The sequence below is a fragment of the Anomaloglossus baeobatrachus genome, chromosome 12 (assembly GCF_048569485.1).
Source record: "Anomaloglossus baeobatrachus isolate aAnoBae1 chromosome 12, aAnoBae1.hap1, whole genome shotgun sequence".
Taxonomy (NCBI): Eukaryota; Metazoa; Chordata; class Amphibia; order Anura; family Aromobatidae; genus Anomaloglossus; species Anomaloglossus baeobatrachus.
Window position 1 is genome coordinate 27,315,409 of NC_134364.1, and position 16,267 is coordinate 27,331,675.

The 16,267-nt window shown below is 42.9% G+C and overlaps 2 protein-coding genes across 11 annotated transcripts in view; one reads left to right on the top strand and one right to left on the bottom strand.

Moving 5' to 3' along the window:
- LOC142258359 (ryanodine receptor 3) overlaps window positions 1-3,290 on the top strand; it is an 847,167-nt gene extending 843,877 nt beyond the window's left edge. For all 9 annotated transcript variants that reach the window (XM_075330934.1, XM_075330936.1, XM_075330935.1 and 6 more), the window contains one exon: window positions 1,843-3,290. In XM_075330934.1, the coding sequence (XP_075187049.1) occupies window positions 1,843-1,938 (96 nt within the window). In that variant the 3' untranslated portion in view covers window positions 1,939-3,290. The remainder of the gene's footprint in view (window positions 1-1,842) is intronic.
- Window positions 3,291-5,817: 2,527 nt separating this feature from the next.
- AVEN (apoptosis and caspase activation inhibitor) overlaps window positions 5,818-16,267 on the bottom strand; it is a 662,713-nt gene continuing 652,263 nt past the window's right edge. Inside the window, exons 4-6 of one of the 2 annotated variants that reach the window (XM_075330917.1) lie at window positions 9,751-9,846; window positions 7,599-7,860; window positions 5,818-6,003 (exon numbers count right to left, since the gene is read on the bottom strand). In XM_075330917.1, the coding sequence (XP_075187032.1) occupies window positions 5,900-6,003; window positions 7,599-7,860; window positions 9,751-9,846 (462 nt within the window). In that variant the 3' untranslated portion in view covers window positions 5,818-5,899. Of the gene's footprint in view, window positions 6,004-7,586; window positions 7,861-9,750; window positions 9,847-16,267 lie in introns of both variants that reach the window. The other variant, XM_075330916.1, reaches the window with a different exon arrangement.

Consider the following 16,267-nt stretch of genomic DNA (forward strand, 5'->3'; position numbering starts at 1 on the left):
TCCCCACTAGGCTTTTTTTTTTTACTTATTTAAAAAAATACATTTAAAAAAATTAGCTTGGGATCCCCCCAATTTTGATACCCAGAAACAATAAAACAGATAGCGGGGGGCTGGTAGTCTTACGCTGTGGAGGCCAATGGTTATTTGGCCTGCTCCAACCTAAAAATAGCAGCCTGCAGCTGCCCAAATATTGGCTCATCCCGATTGCCCTGGAGCGGTGGCAATTGGGGTAATTATAGGGGTTAATGATAGCTGTGATTTATCCAAAAATCACAGCTGGCACCAAGCCCTGGATTAGTAATTGTTAGGGAGTCTATAAAACTCCCTCCATTAGTAATCATGTAAGTAAAAAGAAAAAAACAAAACTCAGCGCAAATTCTTTGTTTCGTTTTTTGTTTTGTTTTTTTAAAAAAAAACCACCCTCTTTCTCCAATCACTGTGGTCGGTGGGATACGCATCTGAGAGAGCGGTGATGTCAGTGAGTTCACCTCAAATCACAAATTCGGTTCCCATGGTACCCTAGCTGTGACCTCAGGTGAATTCACCTCAGATGAATTCATTGAACTCCATGGAGGATTCCCGGATTCGGCTATGTGCATGCATTGAGTAATTGGTTTCAGAAAATTCTGCACCAAATCTGGATCTCCTGGCAGAAATTTTTCCTAAAATGTGATGCATTTTTTACACATTTTCAGTGTGTTTTTCCACTAGGAGATGCAGATTTCGTGCAGAAATTTCTGCAACCAAATACTCGACATATGCACATAGCCTAATCTGGCATTGAGTTCACCTGAGGTCACAGCTGGGGTATCATGGGAACTGATAGCTGTGACCTCAGGTGAACACACTAACATCACCACTTTCCCAACTGTGACTCAGTCAGTGGGTCCCGCCAGCTGCAGTGATTGGTCTTGTTTTTTGAATGTGACCGCTCACTGTGACGTCAAGATATACCGAGCCAGAATATACGTGGGATGTTGTGGTGCGGACTACATTAGACCTGAAGGGGTGTTTTGTGGGTTCCTAAATTAGAGTAAGATGGTGTTTTTGTTTTTAAATAAACCTCTACCCATTACTAATCCTGGGATTTGTGGCAGTGGTGATTTCTTGACAAATCACAAAACTGTCATTAACCCTTTATATTAATGCCAGGATTGGTGCATCTTATTAATGTGCTAATTCTGGGTCGTCTGCAAGATGCTATACTTAGGCTGGGGCGTGCCCAATGGCTATGGGCTATCCCTGCCTGAGAATACCAGCACCCAGGTGTCTGTTTTATCTTGGCGGGGTCTCAAAATTGTTGGGGACCGCACACTGTTTTTTATATCAGCTGCTGGATTGCAATCTTCATCTGGCGGGACCCGCTCGTGATTTAGGGAGGAAGCACTCCAAAAACATGAAATAGCATATGAGGGCAAATCCAGCGGTGATCTCCAAAAACCAGATATTATAGATAAAACGTGTAGTCTTTATTAAGGCAAAATCAAAAATCCAGCCATAGTAGCAGTGACATCCCGGAGGATCAACCAGAGACTAGTTTCGGACTACAAGGCTTGTATGCCGAAACTAGTCTCTGGTTGATCCTCTGGGATGTCACTGCTACTATGGCTGTTTTTCTAATGTTGCCTTAATAAAGATTACATGTTTTATCTACAATATCTGGTTTTTGGAGATCACCGCCGGATTTGCTCTCGTATGCTATTAAACTAGTGGTTTACGGTACTTTTTGAGCAGACACTTGGGCACATGACTTCTTCCAGCAGCAGAACAATTCAGGACATTAGTTGCGCAGTATAGAACATATCAGTTAATGAATTATGAACTTTTCTCTATTTACTGCAGGAATCTTACGTTTGGAAGATGTATCAAGAGAGATGTTGGGACTTCTTCCCAGCTGGTGACTGTTTCCGCAAGCAATATGAAGACCAGCTTGGCTAATAACCTGGTATTAACCCATCAGCCGGATCCACTGGACATGTACTGAAGCTGAAACAATACTCACCCAGTGGGACACATTTACTAAATGACCAGCTCTGCCCAACCAAGACCTCAATCTTCTCATTTGGATTCATGTCATTTCTTTCAAAATCAACGACTCATACAACAAACACAGGTCTATAGCAAATGTGCAATGAAATACCAGATTTCTAGATAAAAAAAAAAAAATAATAATCACCACCACTACAGTACATCAATAAACTGATGATCTGTCATGCTCAATTAGCCATAGTGCATTTGTTAAGTTTCTAAAAAGTGTAATGAAAAGTTAACTGAATGATATTTAGAGTCTACCAGATAGGACCTTATTGAAAAAGTTTACAGCTCAACTCACGGTATTCAGCCTGATTGCACCCATCCCAGCATCTCTTGATTTTCACACTAATGGGCAGAGTTGTTTTAACTGAAAATCCACAAGTCTGGCTGCCCGAGAATTAAAGGGCTAACTGATACACATCCAGTGCACAATATTTATCTTCACAGCACTGCTCAGTTCTATCTGTAGCAGTGAAATTCAGTTTGACCCCACAGAACCTTGCAGACACATCCATTCTGTGGAATGGGACTTTGTGTCTGAAGAAGCATGCAATTTTTATTTTTTTTTGTTTCCCATTTTGATATTGAGGCTTTTGATTATATGTCACAAATCCGATGCTAGTCACAGACGCCAAGTCAAAGTATGCTGCATCTGTTTCGGAGAATGTTTGTGCGCTGGAGCCTGAAAGAATTCAACTGGACATAAACAAGGCTGAACACATCTTGGCCTTTGGTATTACTGGTTAGCTCCTGGGTACATCTGCTGCTCGGAGCTTTACGTTTACTTATGTAAGATAGTCTAGTCTATGAAAGGCGATAGTATTTAGCTTTATTTTGTGGAACTTCAGGCAGTTGAAGGTAAAGTTAGTAGGGGAAAAGTACTTCTTAACACTTTTTCGACCCTGAACTTAATCGATTAAGTGCCTTAACCGTCTGTAGACGTAGCTATGCAAGATATTTTTTCCATGTTAGTATTAGATTGACAAAATACACAAAAGTTGTGCTGTTCTTTGTCTTACTGTACGAAATGAGAAACTGCATTCAGTTGCTATTTAGTTTTTCTTTCAATGACAGTTTGCTGTTATTTGAAGAAACTGGAATGTATCTTAAATTATATTCTCTTAAATGGAAATCTTATGCCAAATTCAAAGCACTGCTTTCTGGTCATTGGTAAGTGCTGTAGTGAAGCTGCTAACTTTATGCATTTTTCTTCAAATACAATAAAGTGCCCATCGCAATAAATAAATGATAAACCAGCTGAGCTGTTTGTCTTACTGTGCAGGACAATATTAATAAGATCAAGGCTTAGCACTGCTTTCATACTCCGTGCCTACATAAAGAGGCCCAAAAAAACACACACAAATACAATTTTCCACTAAGTGCATCTATACCATAAAACATTGATCATACATGACCTTATTTTGTAGAGAAAGGCAGCAGATTGCAGCTACTACATTCAGTATCATGGCAGGAGAGGCATAAGCTGCCATATACTAGCAATCGCCATTCATAAACACAGATTTTGACTACTAATTGTCCATGGTGTGATTTCTGATTGGTTGGATTTTTCTTTTATAGTTTAAACTTGAAGCCATTAGCAACACTTTTGACTTTGTCATTTGTGACACAGTTTCTGTGTTCACGATCATGAGAAGATCAGGTTCTTATTTTCTCAAGCAGAGCACCCGCTCCCCGGCCTCTCGATTTTCTGGTTTCTGCATGGGCGAGCTCTCCTGCTTGAGTGACAGCTCAGGCCAGCAGCAAGCCCTGAAGTGTATGCACTCCCAATAAAGCTATATGGGACACAGTAGGTTCGAGAGAGGTGGCTGGTATTGGGAGCAATGTGCTCCCACAATATCTGCCGGCCTCAGTGAAGCGCTTGCAAGTTTGGCAGGAAAAAGCTTTAAACACACAAGATGTTCAGCCGGTCCCTTTGGCTGATCCTGTTGATAACTAGCTGTAAACCAACCATAAAAGAGCAAAAATAGATACAAGTGCATCTCAATAAATTAGAATATCATCAAAAAGTTAACTTATTTCAGTAATTCAATACAAAAAGGAAACACATATTATATCGAGTCATTACATACAGAGCGATCTATTACAAATGTTTATTTCTGTTAATGCTGATAATTAAGGCTTACAGCCATTGAAAACCCAAAAGTCATTATCTCAGAAAATTAGAATAATTACCACAAAACACCTGCAAAGGCTTCCTAAGTGTTTTAAAATGGTCCCTTAGTCTGGTTCAGTAGGCTACACAATCATGGGGAAGACTGCTGACTTGACAGATGTCCAGAAGGCAGTCACTGACACACTCCACAAGGAGGGTGAGCCACAAAAGGTCATTGCTACAGGAGCTGGCTGTTCACAGAGTGCTTTATCCAAGTATACTAATGGCAAGTTTACTGGAAGGAAAAAGGTGCACAAGCAACCGGGATAACCAAAGCAATGATAGGATTTTTAAGAAGAAGCCATTCAAACATTTGGGGGAGATTCACAAGCAGTGTACTGCTGCTGGAGTCAGTGCTTCAAGAGCCACCACACACAGATGTATCCAGGACATGGGCTACAAGTGTCGCATTCCTTGTGTCAGGCCACTCATGACCAATAGACAACGCCAGAAGCGTCTTACCTGGGCCAAGGAGAAAAAGACCTGGACTGTTCTCAGTGTCCAAGGTGTTTTCAGATGGAAGTAAATTTTGCATTTCATTTGGAAATCGCGGTCCCAGAGTCTGGAGGAAGAGTGGAGAGGCCACAATCCAAGCTGCTGAGGTCTAGTGTGAAGTCTCCAGAATCAGTGATGGTTTGGGGAGCCATGTCATCTGCTGTAGGTCCACTGTGTTTTCTCAAGATCAAAGTCAGCGCAGCCGTCTACCAGGAAATTTTACAGCACTTCATGCTTCCCTCTGCCGACAAGCTTTTTGGATATGCAAATATCATTTTCCAGCAGGGCTTGGCACCTATCAACACTGCCAAAAGTACTAATACCTGGTTTACTAACTACAGTATAACTGTACTTGATTGGCCAGCAAACTCACCTGACCTAAACCCCATTGAGAATCTATGAGATACACCAGACCCAACAATGCAGACGAGCTGAAGGCTGCTATCAAAGCAACCTGGGCTTCCATAACACCTCAGCACTGCCACAGGCTGATCGCCTCCATGCCACGCCGCATTGATGCAGTCATTGATGCAAAAGGAGCCCCGACCAAGTATTGAGGCATTTACTGTACAGACGTCTCAGTAGGCGCCAACATTTCTGAGTTTACAATCATTTTTCAGTTGGTCTCATAATATTCTAATTTTTTGAGATTATGACTTTTGGGTTTTCATTGGCTGTAAGCCATAATCATCAACACTAACAGAAATAAACACTTAAAATATATCCCTCTGTGTGTAATGACTCTATAGAATATATAGGAATAGATCCCTCTGTGTGTAATGACTCTACATAATATATGCATTTCCCTTTTTGCATTGAATTACTGAAATAGTAAGTTTTTGAAGATATTATATTAATAATAATAATAATATTCTAATTGTTTGAGATGCACTTGTATTGAATAGTGGAGCCAACGGGAAACATCATGTTAATTGCAAATTTATTTATTTTTTTCCCAACGACTACCTAACTCCAAACCGTCAAATAGAAGAGAATATATCATTAAAAGAGTAGTCTTTAACTTCTCGGATTATCCAATATTTTTCAAGCAATCGTGAACAATGAGTGATTCAGGAAATGACCGTCTGATACGTCTACTGTATTGCGAATTTACGAGATTGACAAAAGTAAACTGTTTCCCAAAAAAACTGCTTCTTTATTACATCTCAACCACATCTTTACAGGTATAAGATGACATTACGAGATCATACTGTCCAGCCAGTCCTCCAGATCCTCAGAGGTCATAGCTTTGGGTTTCTCTTCATCAGCTTCACAAGGCTCATCTTTCAAGGGAGAGTTTGCTGAAACGAAGTTAAAAGCAAAGAAAAATGTAATATGTTGGCAGGTATACATACAATTCACATCCAGACAACTAGTTGAGTGACTTTCTACTCTGAAGAGAAATGCTATGAACATTTTAGGGAGCACAGACCTCAGACAATCAGGATGACACGATGTGATCTCTGCTGGATCAATCAATAAAGCATAGTTTTGATATAATACTAGTGTTAATAGAATGTGCTCATCTCTGGACCTGTGAAACCTTTTGTGTGGTTCTTTCCTTGGCTTTTATGTGTGTCATCAGCTGCTATCTACATGAGACTATCTACCAGCAAAATCAACCTAGAGAAATGGCTGTAATAACCTCTCACAGTCCCTCCCATCCTTTTTTTTTTCTTTCATTAAAGTAGTTACAACATTGTTTACTGACACATTTTTAATATCTAGTAAAATGTATCTTCGACTAAAACAAATTGGGATCCAGTAATTATCAATTAAATGGTTTCAGGAAACCAATTCACGGACATCACAGGTTCCCATTCCTCTGAGGTCATGCGTTCTCTGCCTTTGGAGAGATACTTTCAGCGTGGGTAAAAAGAGCTGCTTACACATATTGTCCTGGCACTACTTTAGTGGTTAATGTGGCATTCAACTAGACTCTGAATAATGCACACTGAAAGAGGCTCATCAATCATGCATGTGGGGATGCAGCGCGAGATTTCTATAGACCAGGAGACGATCTGGCAGCTATTTACATCCAAGCCTTGTTTAATGGGTGATGCAGCACACCGTCTGACAGCAGAAGCGGCCTTGAACACAAAAGAACATATAAATCTCAACTGGGCACAAGGCAGACGGGAGAATCTCAGGAGGGTATTAGTTGTGGGCATGATCTTTTATACCTATTCTAGGAAGCAAAGTGATGTGTAGACTTGGTGGCATTGATGTGACTTGTTACACGCAACGACATCGCTATCGAGATGTCGTTGGGGGTCACGGAATTCGTGACACACATCCGGCCTCGTTAGTGATGTCATTGCGTGTGACACGTACGAGCGACCGCTAACGATGCAAAATACTTACCAAATCGTTGATTGTTGACACGTTGTCCATTTCCAAAATATCGTTGCTGCTTTTGGACGCCGGTTGTTGGTCGTTCCTGAGGCAGCACACATCGCTACATGTGACACCCCAGGAACGACGAACAACACCGTACCTGCGTCCTCCGGCAACGAGGTGGGCGTGACTTTTATGTGGCTGCTCTCTGCCCCTCCGCTTCTATTGGTCGCCTGCTGTGTGACGTCGCTGTGACGCCGCACGAACCGCCCCCTTAGAAAAGAGGCTGTTCGCCAGCCATAGTGAAGTCGCTAGGAAGTTAAGTACGTGTGACGGGTGCTAGCGATCTTGTCTGCCACGGGCAACAATTTGCCCATGACGCACAAACGACGGGGGCGGGAGCTTTCACGAGTGACATCGCTAGCGATGTTGCTGCGTGTAGAGCCCCCCCTTTAGCCATTACTAATGTTGCTGATTTTGTTACCCAACTATTAACACATTTGAAGCACTGACTGATTGTGCCGCTGCATGTGCTCTGATCACTTACCACCCTCCTCACCTGCCCGGTTTTGGTCAGGCTCTCTGATCCCGTCCGGACACGTGACAGCTTTTTCTGTGGCAGGGGATTTCAAGCTGAGCAGGAAATCGAGCTCCTCATCATGGGCTGGTAGAGAGGGCTCTGGAGAAGTCTTGGTCTCTGGTTGAGGAGCTGCATCATTTTCTGAAGGCACAGAAGCTCCTCTTCCTTCCTGAGCAGTAATAACTGGCACGTTTGATATGGCCTTTGCTAGAAATTGTGGAAGTTCCTGCGGCAGCTCTTCCTACCAAAAAGAAATTATTCTGCGCTTGTTACATCGTCATCAATTATTCAGCAGTCAATTCATTCCGCTGTCAGTACCTCAACATTATTTAATTTTTCCCAAATGACAGGGTCTCTTATTTCTGTGTGGAAATGCAGTGATTTGCAAAATTCATAATTTAGTTTTCTTACAAAGTTTACAATGACATTTTACATGTTATTTTTCTCCCAAGTTTGACAGCAGCACATCTTACACTATATTTATGAAACTTTTACCATTTGAAATATTACCAGCAAATAATAACCAGTTATCACCTTTTTGCTACCTATTGAGAAAGCAGAAATTCGCATACTTTTTTTAAAAAAAAATTTCTTTTCTTTACAAGACTTTATTGCACTCATACTTACACTCTACTAAAGTGTCTTAAGGGTGTGAAGCAATTTATGCAAAAACAAATAAAAAATGTCACAACTCTTTTCTATTGACTGTATGCAACATTGTTGGCCCCTAGACCTAACATTTGCCTAAGGGCATTTTGCTCACTCACTTAAAGTGGATTTATCACCAGGGTTTACACTACAAATAGTATACATGATCTATTTGATTTTCTTGATCTATTTGATGCTTGCTATGAAAATCCATGTTAGAATATCTGTACATTCCCGATATTATCCCGAGCCTTTTAGGCGTCCAGCTTTAGAATGAAATGGCTTCCAAGTCCCAGTGTATCCAATTGTCACTCAGCTGGCCTGACTGACAGCTGCAGGGAGGAGGGGCACTGAGGAGCTGCCAATCAGGCTGGGTGGGGGGTGATTAAGTTACAATTCATAAAGAATTGTACAGCTATTCTGACAAAGCTTGTCAAAGTAAACTTAGGGGCCCTTTTGCACACTACGACATCGCAGGTGCGATGTCGGTGGGGTCAAATCGAAAGTGATGCACATCCGGCGTCGCTCTCGACATCGTAGTGTGTAAATCCTTTATGATACGATTAACGAGCGCAAAAGCGTTGTAATCGTATCATTGGTGTAGCGTCGGTCATTTCCATTAATTGGGAAATACCGATGTTACGATGTTGTTCCTCATTTCTGCGGCAGCATACATCGCTGTGTGTGAAGCCGCAGGAGCGAGGAACATCTACCTGTGTCCTGCGGCTCACGCCGACTATGCAGAAGGAAGGAGGTGGGCGGGATGTTTACGTCCCGCTCATCTCCGCCCCTCCGCTTCTATTGGCCACCTGTCGTGTGACGTCGCTATGACGCTGCACGACCCGCCCCCTTAGTAAGGAGGCGGGTCGCCGGCCTGAGCGACGTCGCAGGGCAGGTGAGTGCATGTTATGCTGCCGTAGTGATAATGTTCGCTACGGCAGCTATCACCATGATATCGCAGCTGCGACGGGGGCGGGGACCATCGCGCACGGCATCGCAGCATCGGTTTGCGATATCGTAGTGTGCAAAGTGCTCCTTAGATTCCTTTTTGAATATGACAGTAGTATTGTAATAAAATTCATGTTCTCACTAATATATTCGGCTAAATGGACAAGTTGCATATCTTCCCCCGTGATCTCATTGGTTGGATAGTGATTTTGCCTAACTATCCAGGAGTAGAAATGGCATGCTGAGAATCCAATACAAAGCCAAGTGTTATAAAAGTAGCTGTAATAATTTCCAGATTTGAAGATAACACATCATCTATCACACAGCCTCAAGCTCCACAGAAGACGTGTTAATAAAAATGCTTTTATTAAAAATCAAATAACACTGCATTTTCTTCAATTAAGTGTCTGGGGCTCCTGATAGCTCAGGAATTGATTATTATAAGATGAATAAGATCTACCATAATCTAATCTTGGAAATGATTGCACATTGATGAATATCTTGTTACCTTTGCTCAGAATAAAGTGGGAATTACCTGAACAAGATCAGCTTCCACATTCAGCCGCAGATGTAGAGGAAGGTTATGGAGAGCGCTCACTAGAGACTGCGTTTCCAAATAAAGGCAGGAATCCTGTATGGGAAGATGATGGCAGCAGTTACACATGTGCTGACACTCACAATCATCTACAGGTCTAGTCAGTGCTGAAAAAATAGTACAGATGGCAATCTAAGGTGAAATGATACTCTATGAACAACTCTTTCATTTAATTATGTGAATGATGGGTTTTGCGGCAATTTCTGCCATGGATTGCTTTGTGGCGCTGCTACTTCGCAGCACAATACAACTGAAAGGGTCACATTGCGACTCGAGATGAGCGAACCAGAACTGTAAAGTTTGGTGTTTATAGCGATCACAGACTTTCCAAAAATAATCAGTGTTTGAGTTTGGAATTCAGGTGCTTTACATATGCAAACCACTCTAGGGAGCATCACTGCTTTGCTATACTTGATACTCAGCCCAGTGCGAGCTGTTTGCAGTGTTTGAATGCTTTGGACTGGGGGTAACAATAGCGTTATCAGATCCAGTGTGTATCAAAAAAAAATCCCATCCTCCCTTTCCCTGAAAGAGATCTGTTTATGGTTGGCTGAATGTGGTTGGAGTGCTGAACTGCCAATCAGCGACTTCCAATGGGGTTCAGGTCAAGTTTAGGTCCCAAATTGAACCTTATCTAAAGTCCGGCTGAACCTGCAAACTCTAACTTCAACAAGTCCATTCATCAATTGCGACCTTTGTGATACTGTCATAAGTGAGTTGCCATAAATCCCACAAGGTTGTACTTTTTGTGACTTGCTTGTCACAGTCCTAGTACCCTCGGGGTCACAATGTGACCACATTACCTGGACTTGTAAAACCTTTCGTGTAGTCCTTTCCTTGGAATTTGTGTGACTCAACACCTGCTATGTACATGAGACTATTTCCGAGAAATATCAACCTACAGAAATGGCTGTACCTTTTACTGTGCATTGAGTAGCAGCAGCAGCAAGTGAACCTTGGTCACATCACAGTTATCACGACCGAGGTCAGTGTGGAGTCTTAAGCGGGCCCTTTGCACACTACGACATCGCAGGTGCGATGTCGGTGGGGTCAAATCGAAAGTGACGCACTTCCGGCGTCACTCTCGACATCGCAGTGTGTAAATCGTTTTAACTACGATTACCGAGCGCAAAAGCGTCGGTATCGTATGATCGGTGTAGTGTCAATCATTTTCATTATTTTGGCTGCAGCGACGGTACGATGTTGTTCCTCGTTCCTGCAGCAGCACACATCGCTGTGTATGAAGTCGCAGGAGCGAGTAACATCTCCTTACCTGCGTCCCGTCTGCAATGTGGAAGGAAAGAGGTGGGCGGGATGTTTACGTCCCGCTCATCTCCGCCCATCCGCTTCTATTGGCCGCCTGCCGTGTGACGTCGCTGTGACGCCACACGACTTTCCCCTTAGGAAGGAGGCGGGTCGCCGGCCAGAGCAATGTCACAGGGCAGGTAAGTCCATGTGAAGCTGCCGTAGCGATAATGTTCGCTACGGCTGCTATCACAAGATATCGCAGCTGCGACGGGGGCGGGGACTATCACGCTCGGCATCGCAGCATCGGCTTGCGATGTCGTAGTGTGCAAAGGGCCCCTTAGTCTAAATCTGGTTGACGATTCATATTGCCCAAACCTGGCTGCACCTTGAAACAAGGTATCTTATCCTCTAAAAGAATCTGTGTTTCAGAGCGAATATATTTTTTAGATCTTTGCAGCGCTGCTGCAGGTGACTGACAAGTCTCTGCCGTACGTGTTGTTAATCATCTCCAGCAGCAGTGTAAACAGCCGGCCAGGAGTAGAGCAAGTCTACTCTGCGGTTACGGCCGGGTCTTCAAAGAATTTTTTCTCTGAGACACCGGAGGCCTTCAGAAAATGATATACCTGCCTGTGGTTGTGCAGCCAGGCTTCAAGTTCTGCTGCTCGTTGCTTGGGCAGTGTGAATCACCTGTCAGATTTCCTTTGTAAAGGGTTGCTGCAAGAAGCTGGCACCAGGGTGATCACATGTGCCCGTTAGTAATCAAATGAATATTCACTGCTCCCCACGCCCCTAATCCCAGCCACATCTCTGCACTAGCTTCAATGCAAAGAGAAGGATGGGATTATGGGCGGTAAGAACAGTTAAACTTAATTTTCTTTATTAGAGGGCACACTATTAGCTCCAGCTTTGACTCCTGTGTACTGTGACCTGCTCCTCTGTCGCCTCTCCCCTTCCCCCCAAGGTCTTTAGGACGCATCTCCCATTTTCTGATAACATTTTTTTACAGAGAATTGCATCTTGTAGTCCAAAAAACACAGTACATTTTCTGCAGGCTGGTAAATACAGTATATCAAACACTGACAGTGCTCACATTCCAAAGTGCGACCTGATCACTAGGTCTTCTGACTTGAGCACACTGAGAACACTGCCTCATCTCCACCTTAGTAGTTAAGCAATTTACTCAGGTCATTAGAACAGGCAGTCGGGCAGGATATTCCCATCCGAGCTGTATTCACACACCTATGTGCCCCGATCAGAACCATAAACCAGCCGCAAGTGTCCTGACTCCACCTTGACAGACTCATGTATGCCTATGTGGCTGATTAGTAGGAGTCCGGATATCCCAAGACGGTCTGTGAGTCATGGTACAGGCAACTGTCTCCTAACTGAATTTCCTTCCTAAATACTATTTCTGACCAAAAAAGTGATTTCATGCATTCCGATCTCTGCTTCTGGGGATGGTCATGAAGGTTTGTCCACCTTTGTAGACCATTTTCCTATTTCTTAAGCACAATTATTTGGGGATCAAATAGCTGCAGTCTCATTATTAGAGGGGTGGAGTCTCTCATGAGTTCCAGTCTCATTATTGGAGGGACAGGGTTTGTCTCATGAAGATGAGTTTGCCCTTTCAGCCTAGGAAGTAGATATGGGTCTGGTGGAGTGGGCTGTAATCTTGATGGCGGCATTAGGTTTTTTTTCTTGTATGCCTTGCATATGGCCTTCTTTATCCACTTAGTGATTGAGTTTTTGTTTTTTTTTTCCTTTGTTTTGCCCTAATGACTGGATGTAAATATTTTGATCTTTCCTCCAGGGACTTGTCTGTTGACGATAATGTCTAACAGATCTCTAGGCATCTAGAGTGTGGAACTTTTCCTCTTTGTCGTTCGACGGTTTCTTGCAGAAGGAGGATAATGTTTTGGGACATGTGGAAGTCTTATGACTTTAGGTAGGAAGGCTGGGTTGGGACAAAAGATGATCCTGTCTTACAGAATTTGAAGATACTGTTCTCTGGTTGATAGAGCTTGGAGTTTGCTAACTCGCCTTGCTGTGGAAATCACAACCAGGAAGGAGGTTTTCCACAAAAGCATTTGTAGATTTATGGAGGCGATAGGCTTGATGTCATCCTTTTGAAAACAATATTGAGGTCCCAAGGAGGAATCTGATTGGATTGTTTTGTTTGAAGCCAGAGGGCTGATGATAAGAACCTTTTAATCCAGTGATGGCTAGTGAGGTTTATGTCCAAAAAGGAACTTAAGGTCCCATCACACACAACGAGATCGCTAATGAGATCCCTTGATTTCCCTTCTCCTGAAGGAGGAGGTGGTTATATCTCTGAAACACGTAGACTTATAAAAATAAAGGGATTTAAAATCTTCTGGATTCTGTGGTTTTAGCGCGGCTTACACCCGTATTCTTCTCCCCGTTTATGATCCTGGGGTTTTTTTTTACTGTGAGGGAATGGTGCTAGTAGTTCAAGGGGTAGCATGAGAAGAAGAGAGGAGACTAGAGATGACTTTCTGTAACTGGATAAATGTGGAAAGTGTGGTAGACACAATGTGGGAAAGGATGGAAATCATGATACTTGGTGGACGGGGGCTGATGTCTTGATGCTAATTTTTTTTTTCTCTGTGAAATAGGATGTGAGATCATCAACACAAAGGTCTGTGATAGGGGTCTGCACTTTGGGACTGAGGCATGATTGAAATGTGTTGAAGAGTGTTTTTGGATTGATGGAAAGTGCGATCAGGGTGGTGAAGTTGGTCTGTTTAGTGAGGTGAAGGGCACAGTTCTAGGCTTTTTTTCCCATTAATTTGTAGTGGATAAAGTTTTCTGGTGGTTGGGTTTTCCTCCATAAGTGTTTGGCACTTCTCGAGCATTCATGGAGAAATTGAGTTTGGGTTGTGATCCAGGGCTGTTTTAGGTTAGGTATCCATGTTGCTTTTTGTTTGTTTTTTTTCTGGCAACAAAAAAGCACGGTTTGTCTGGATCAACGCATGCAAAAATGTTATGTTTGCACATGTATGAGAGGATGTTGTGGATAGAGAGGGGAAGAGATGAGTTATTAAAGTGGGAGATTGAGCAAAGGCGGATAAAGACCAGGTCAAGGGTGTTACCATCTGCATGTGTCTCCGAGGATGAGAGCTGTGAGAGGCCAAGAGAGGTGGTTAGATATAGAAGCTGGGATGCAGGTGGGGTTGTTCATGGGGATGTTAAAATATTTCTGGATGAGGTTTGTTAATTCTGGAAAAAAAATCGACAAGGAACCTACAACATACTTCACTGTTCCAAAAGAACCAGAGAGGACAGGAGTTTTTGCAAGGCAAAATAAAGAATTTTATTGATACAAAAATCACAAGAAAACACATATGAAAAAACACATAAAAGGTTAAAATAGTGCTATAAGGGGGAAAACACCCAGAGACGTGTGGGACAAAGAAGCACGCTCATAGAAGTGTCAGAAACATGGGTATATAAATCAGGCTTAGATAAGTTGTAAAATGCAATCATATAACAAGCCTTACTTCAATTGCTTACCCATTGTTAAAAGAGCGTCGCTAATGCGTTGCTAAAACGTCCCACAAGTCAGAGAAACCCATCCAACGCGCGTTTTGCGTCGCACATCTCCGCTTCCTCAGGGCAGGGTGGGTTGACTCATAGTCCCAAAACCGGATCTTATATAGAATACAAAGTGATACTATTGGATAGAACGTAATTGCGATGCATGCGCATCGCACATGAGATGACCAATTCCGACCCAGACGCAAGTGCGTCACTAACCTCATCGCACATGCGCCGGCGCACCGCATGTGCAATGAAATTGGTGATGCACTTGCGTCTGGGTCGGAATTGGTCATCTTATGTGCGATGCGCATGCGTCGCAATTATGTTCTATCCAATAGTATCACTTTGTATCCTATATAAGATCCGGTTTTAGTCAACCCGCCCTGAGGAAGCTGAGATGTGCAACGCGAAACGCGCGTTGGATGGGTTTCTCTGACTTGTGGGACGTTTTAGCGATGCATTAGCGACGCTCTTTTAACAATGGATAAGCAATTGAAGTAAGGGTTGTTATATGATTGCATTTTATAACTTATCTAAGCCTGATTTATATACCCATGTTTCTGACACTTATATGAGCGTGCTTCTCTGACCCACACGTCTCTGGGTGTTTTCCCCCTTATAGCACAATTTTAACCTTCATGTGTTTTTTCATATGTGTTTACTTGTGGTTTTTGTATCAATAAAATTCTTTATTTTGCCTTGCAAAAACTCGTGTCCTCTCTGGTTCTTATGCTATTATGGAGTGGTCTTTTTGAGATTTAGATAAAAAATGACTGAGATGTGTATTCTGTTCAAATTTATAATACTCATACTTCACTGTTCCAGCAGAGTCACAATATTGTACCCCTCGCCAGCCCAACAAAGAAACTCCCCTCTGCTACAGCTAAATAATGCAAATTAAGACTGCTCAGTGCAGATCTCAAAAACCAAGGATCTATTACAGGATTTGTAGTATTGCTGATTCACTTTGTCGTATTAAAATGTTATGCTCACAAATCACAAATGCCACATATCTTTAAGCAGTTAACACACAGTCCAGAGCTGATGACACACTTGGACATCTTCCAAATTGGAAGGGAAGTAATGAAAATGTGTCAGATATCTGGTACATTGTTTCATAGAATAATGTTGGGGCAAGTGTATCGCATGGGTGGCAAAAAAAAAGCGGACAGCTGGGAGGGAAGGGTGGGTGGGGTGTGTCAGAAAACTGTATAGAGGGAGAGTGTAAGGAGACAGCATGGCCAAGAGTGTAATGGCACAATATCTAAAGAAAGTGTGAGAAGAAACACAGTATGAAGACTGGGTAATATAGGGGTACACTATGATAGTTCAGCATGAAGACAAGGATTCTGGTGTTCAATTTCCCTACTTTTAGTATTTCTTGGGATAGTAATAATGTAATGTTATTGGTTCAGATCCTGCACAAATCTAGTGTACCGCCTCGGGGCTCGGCCAGCTGCCGAGCCGCTCGAATCCGTGCTCGTCTGTGGGTGGCTCGAGCTCCTCCCGGACCCGGGGGTCACGTCGCTCTGAAAGGGAGTTGGCGCTACGTGTAGGGATTTCGGTGGGGAAGGTTCACGGCCGAGGCCGTGGCGTTTAGTGATATAGGTTCGTGACGCCACCCATGGGTTGTGGTGAATGTGGACAC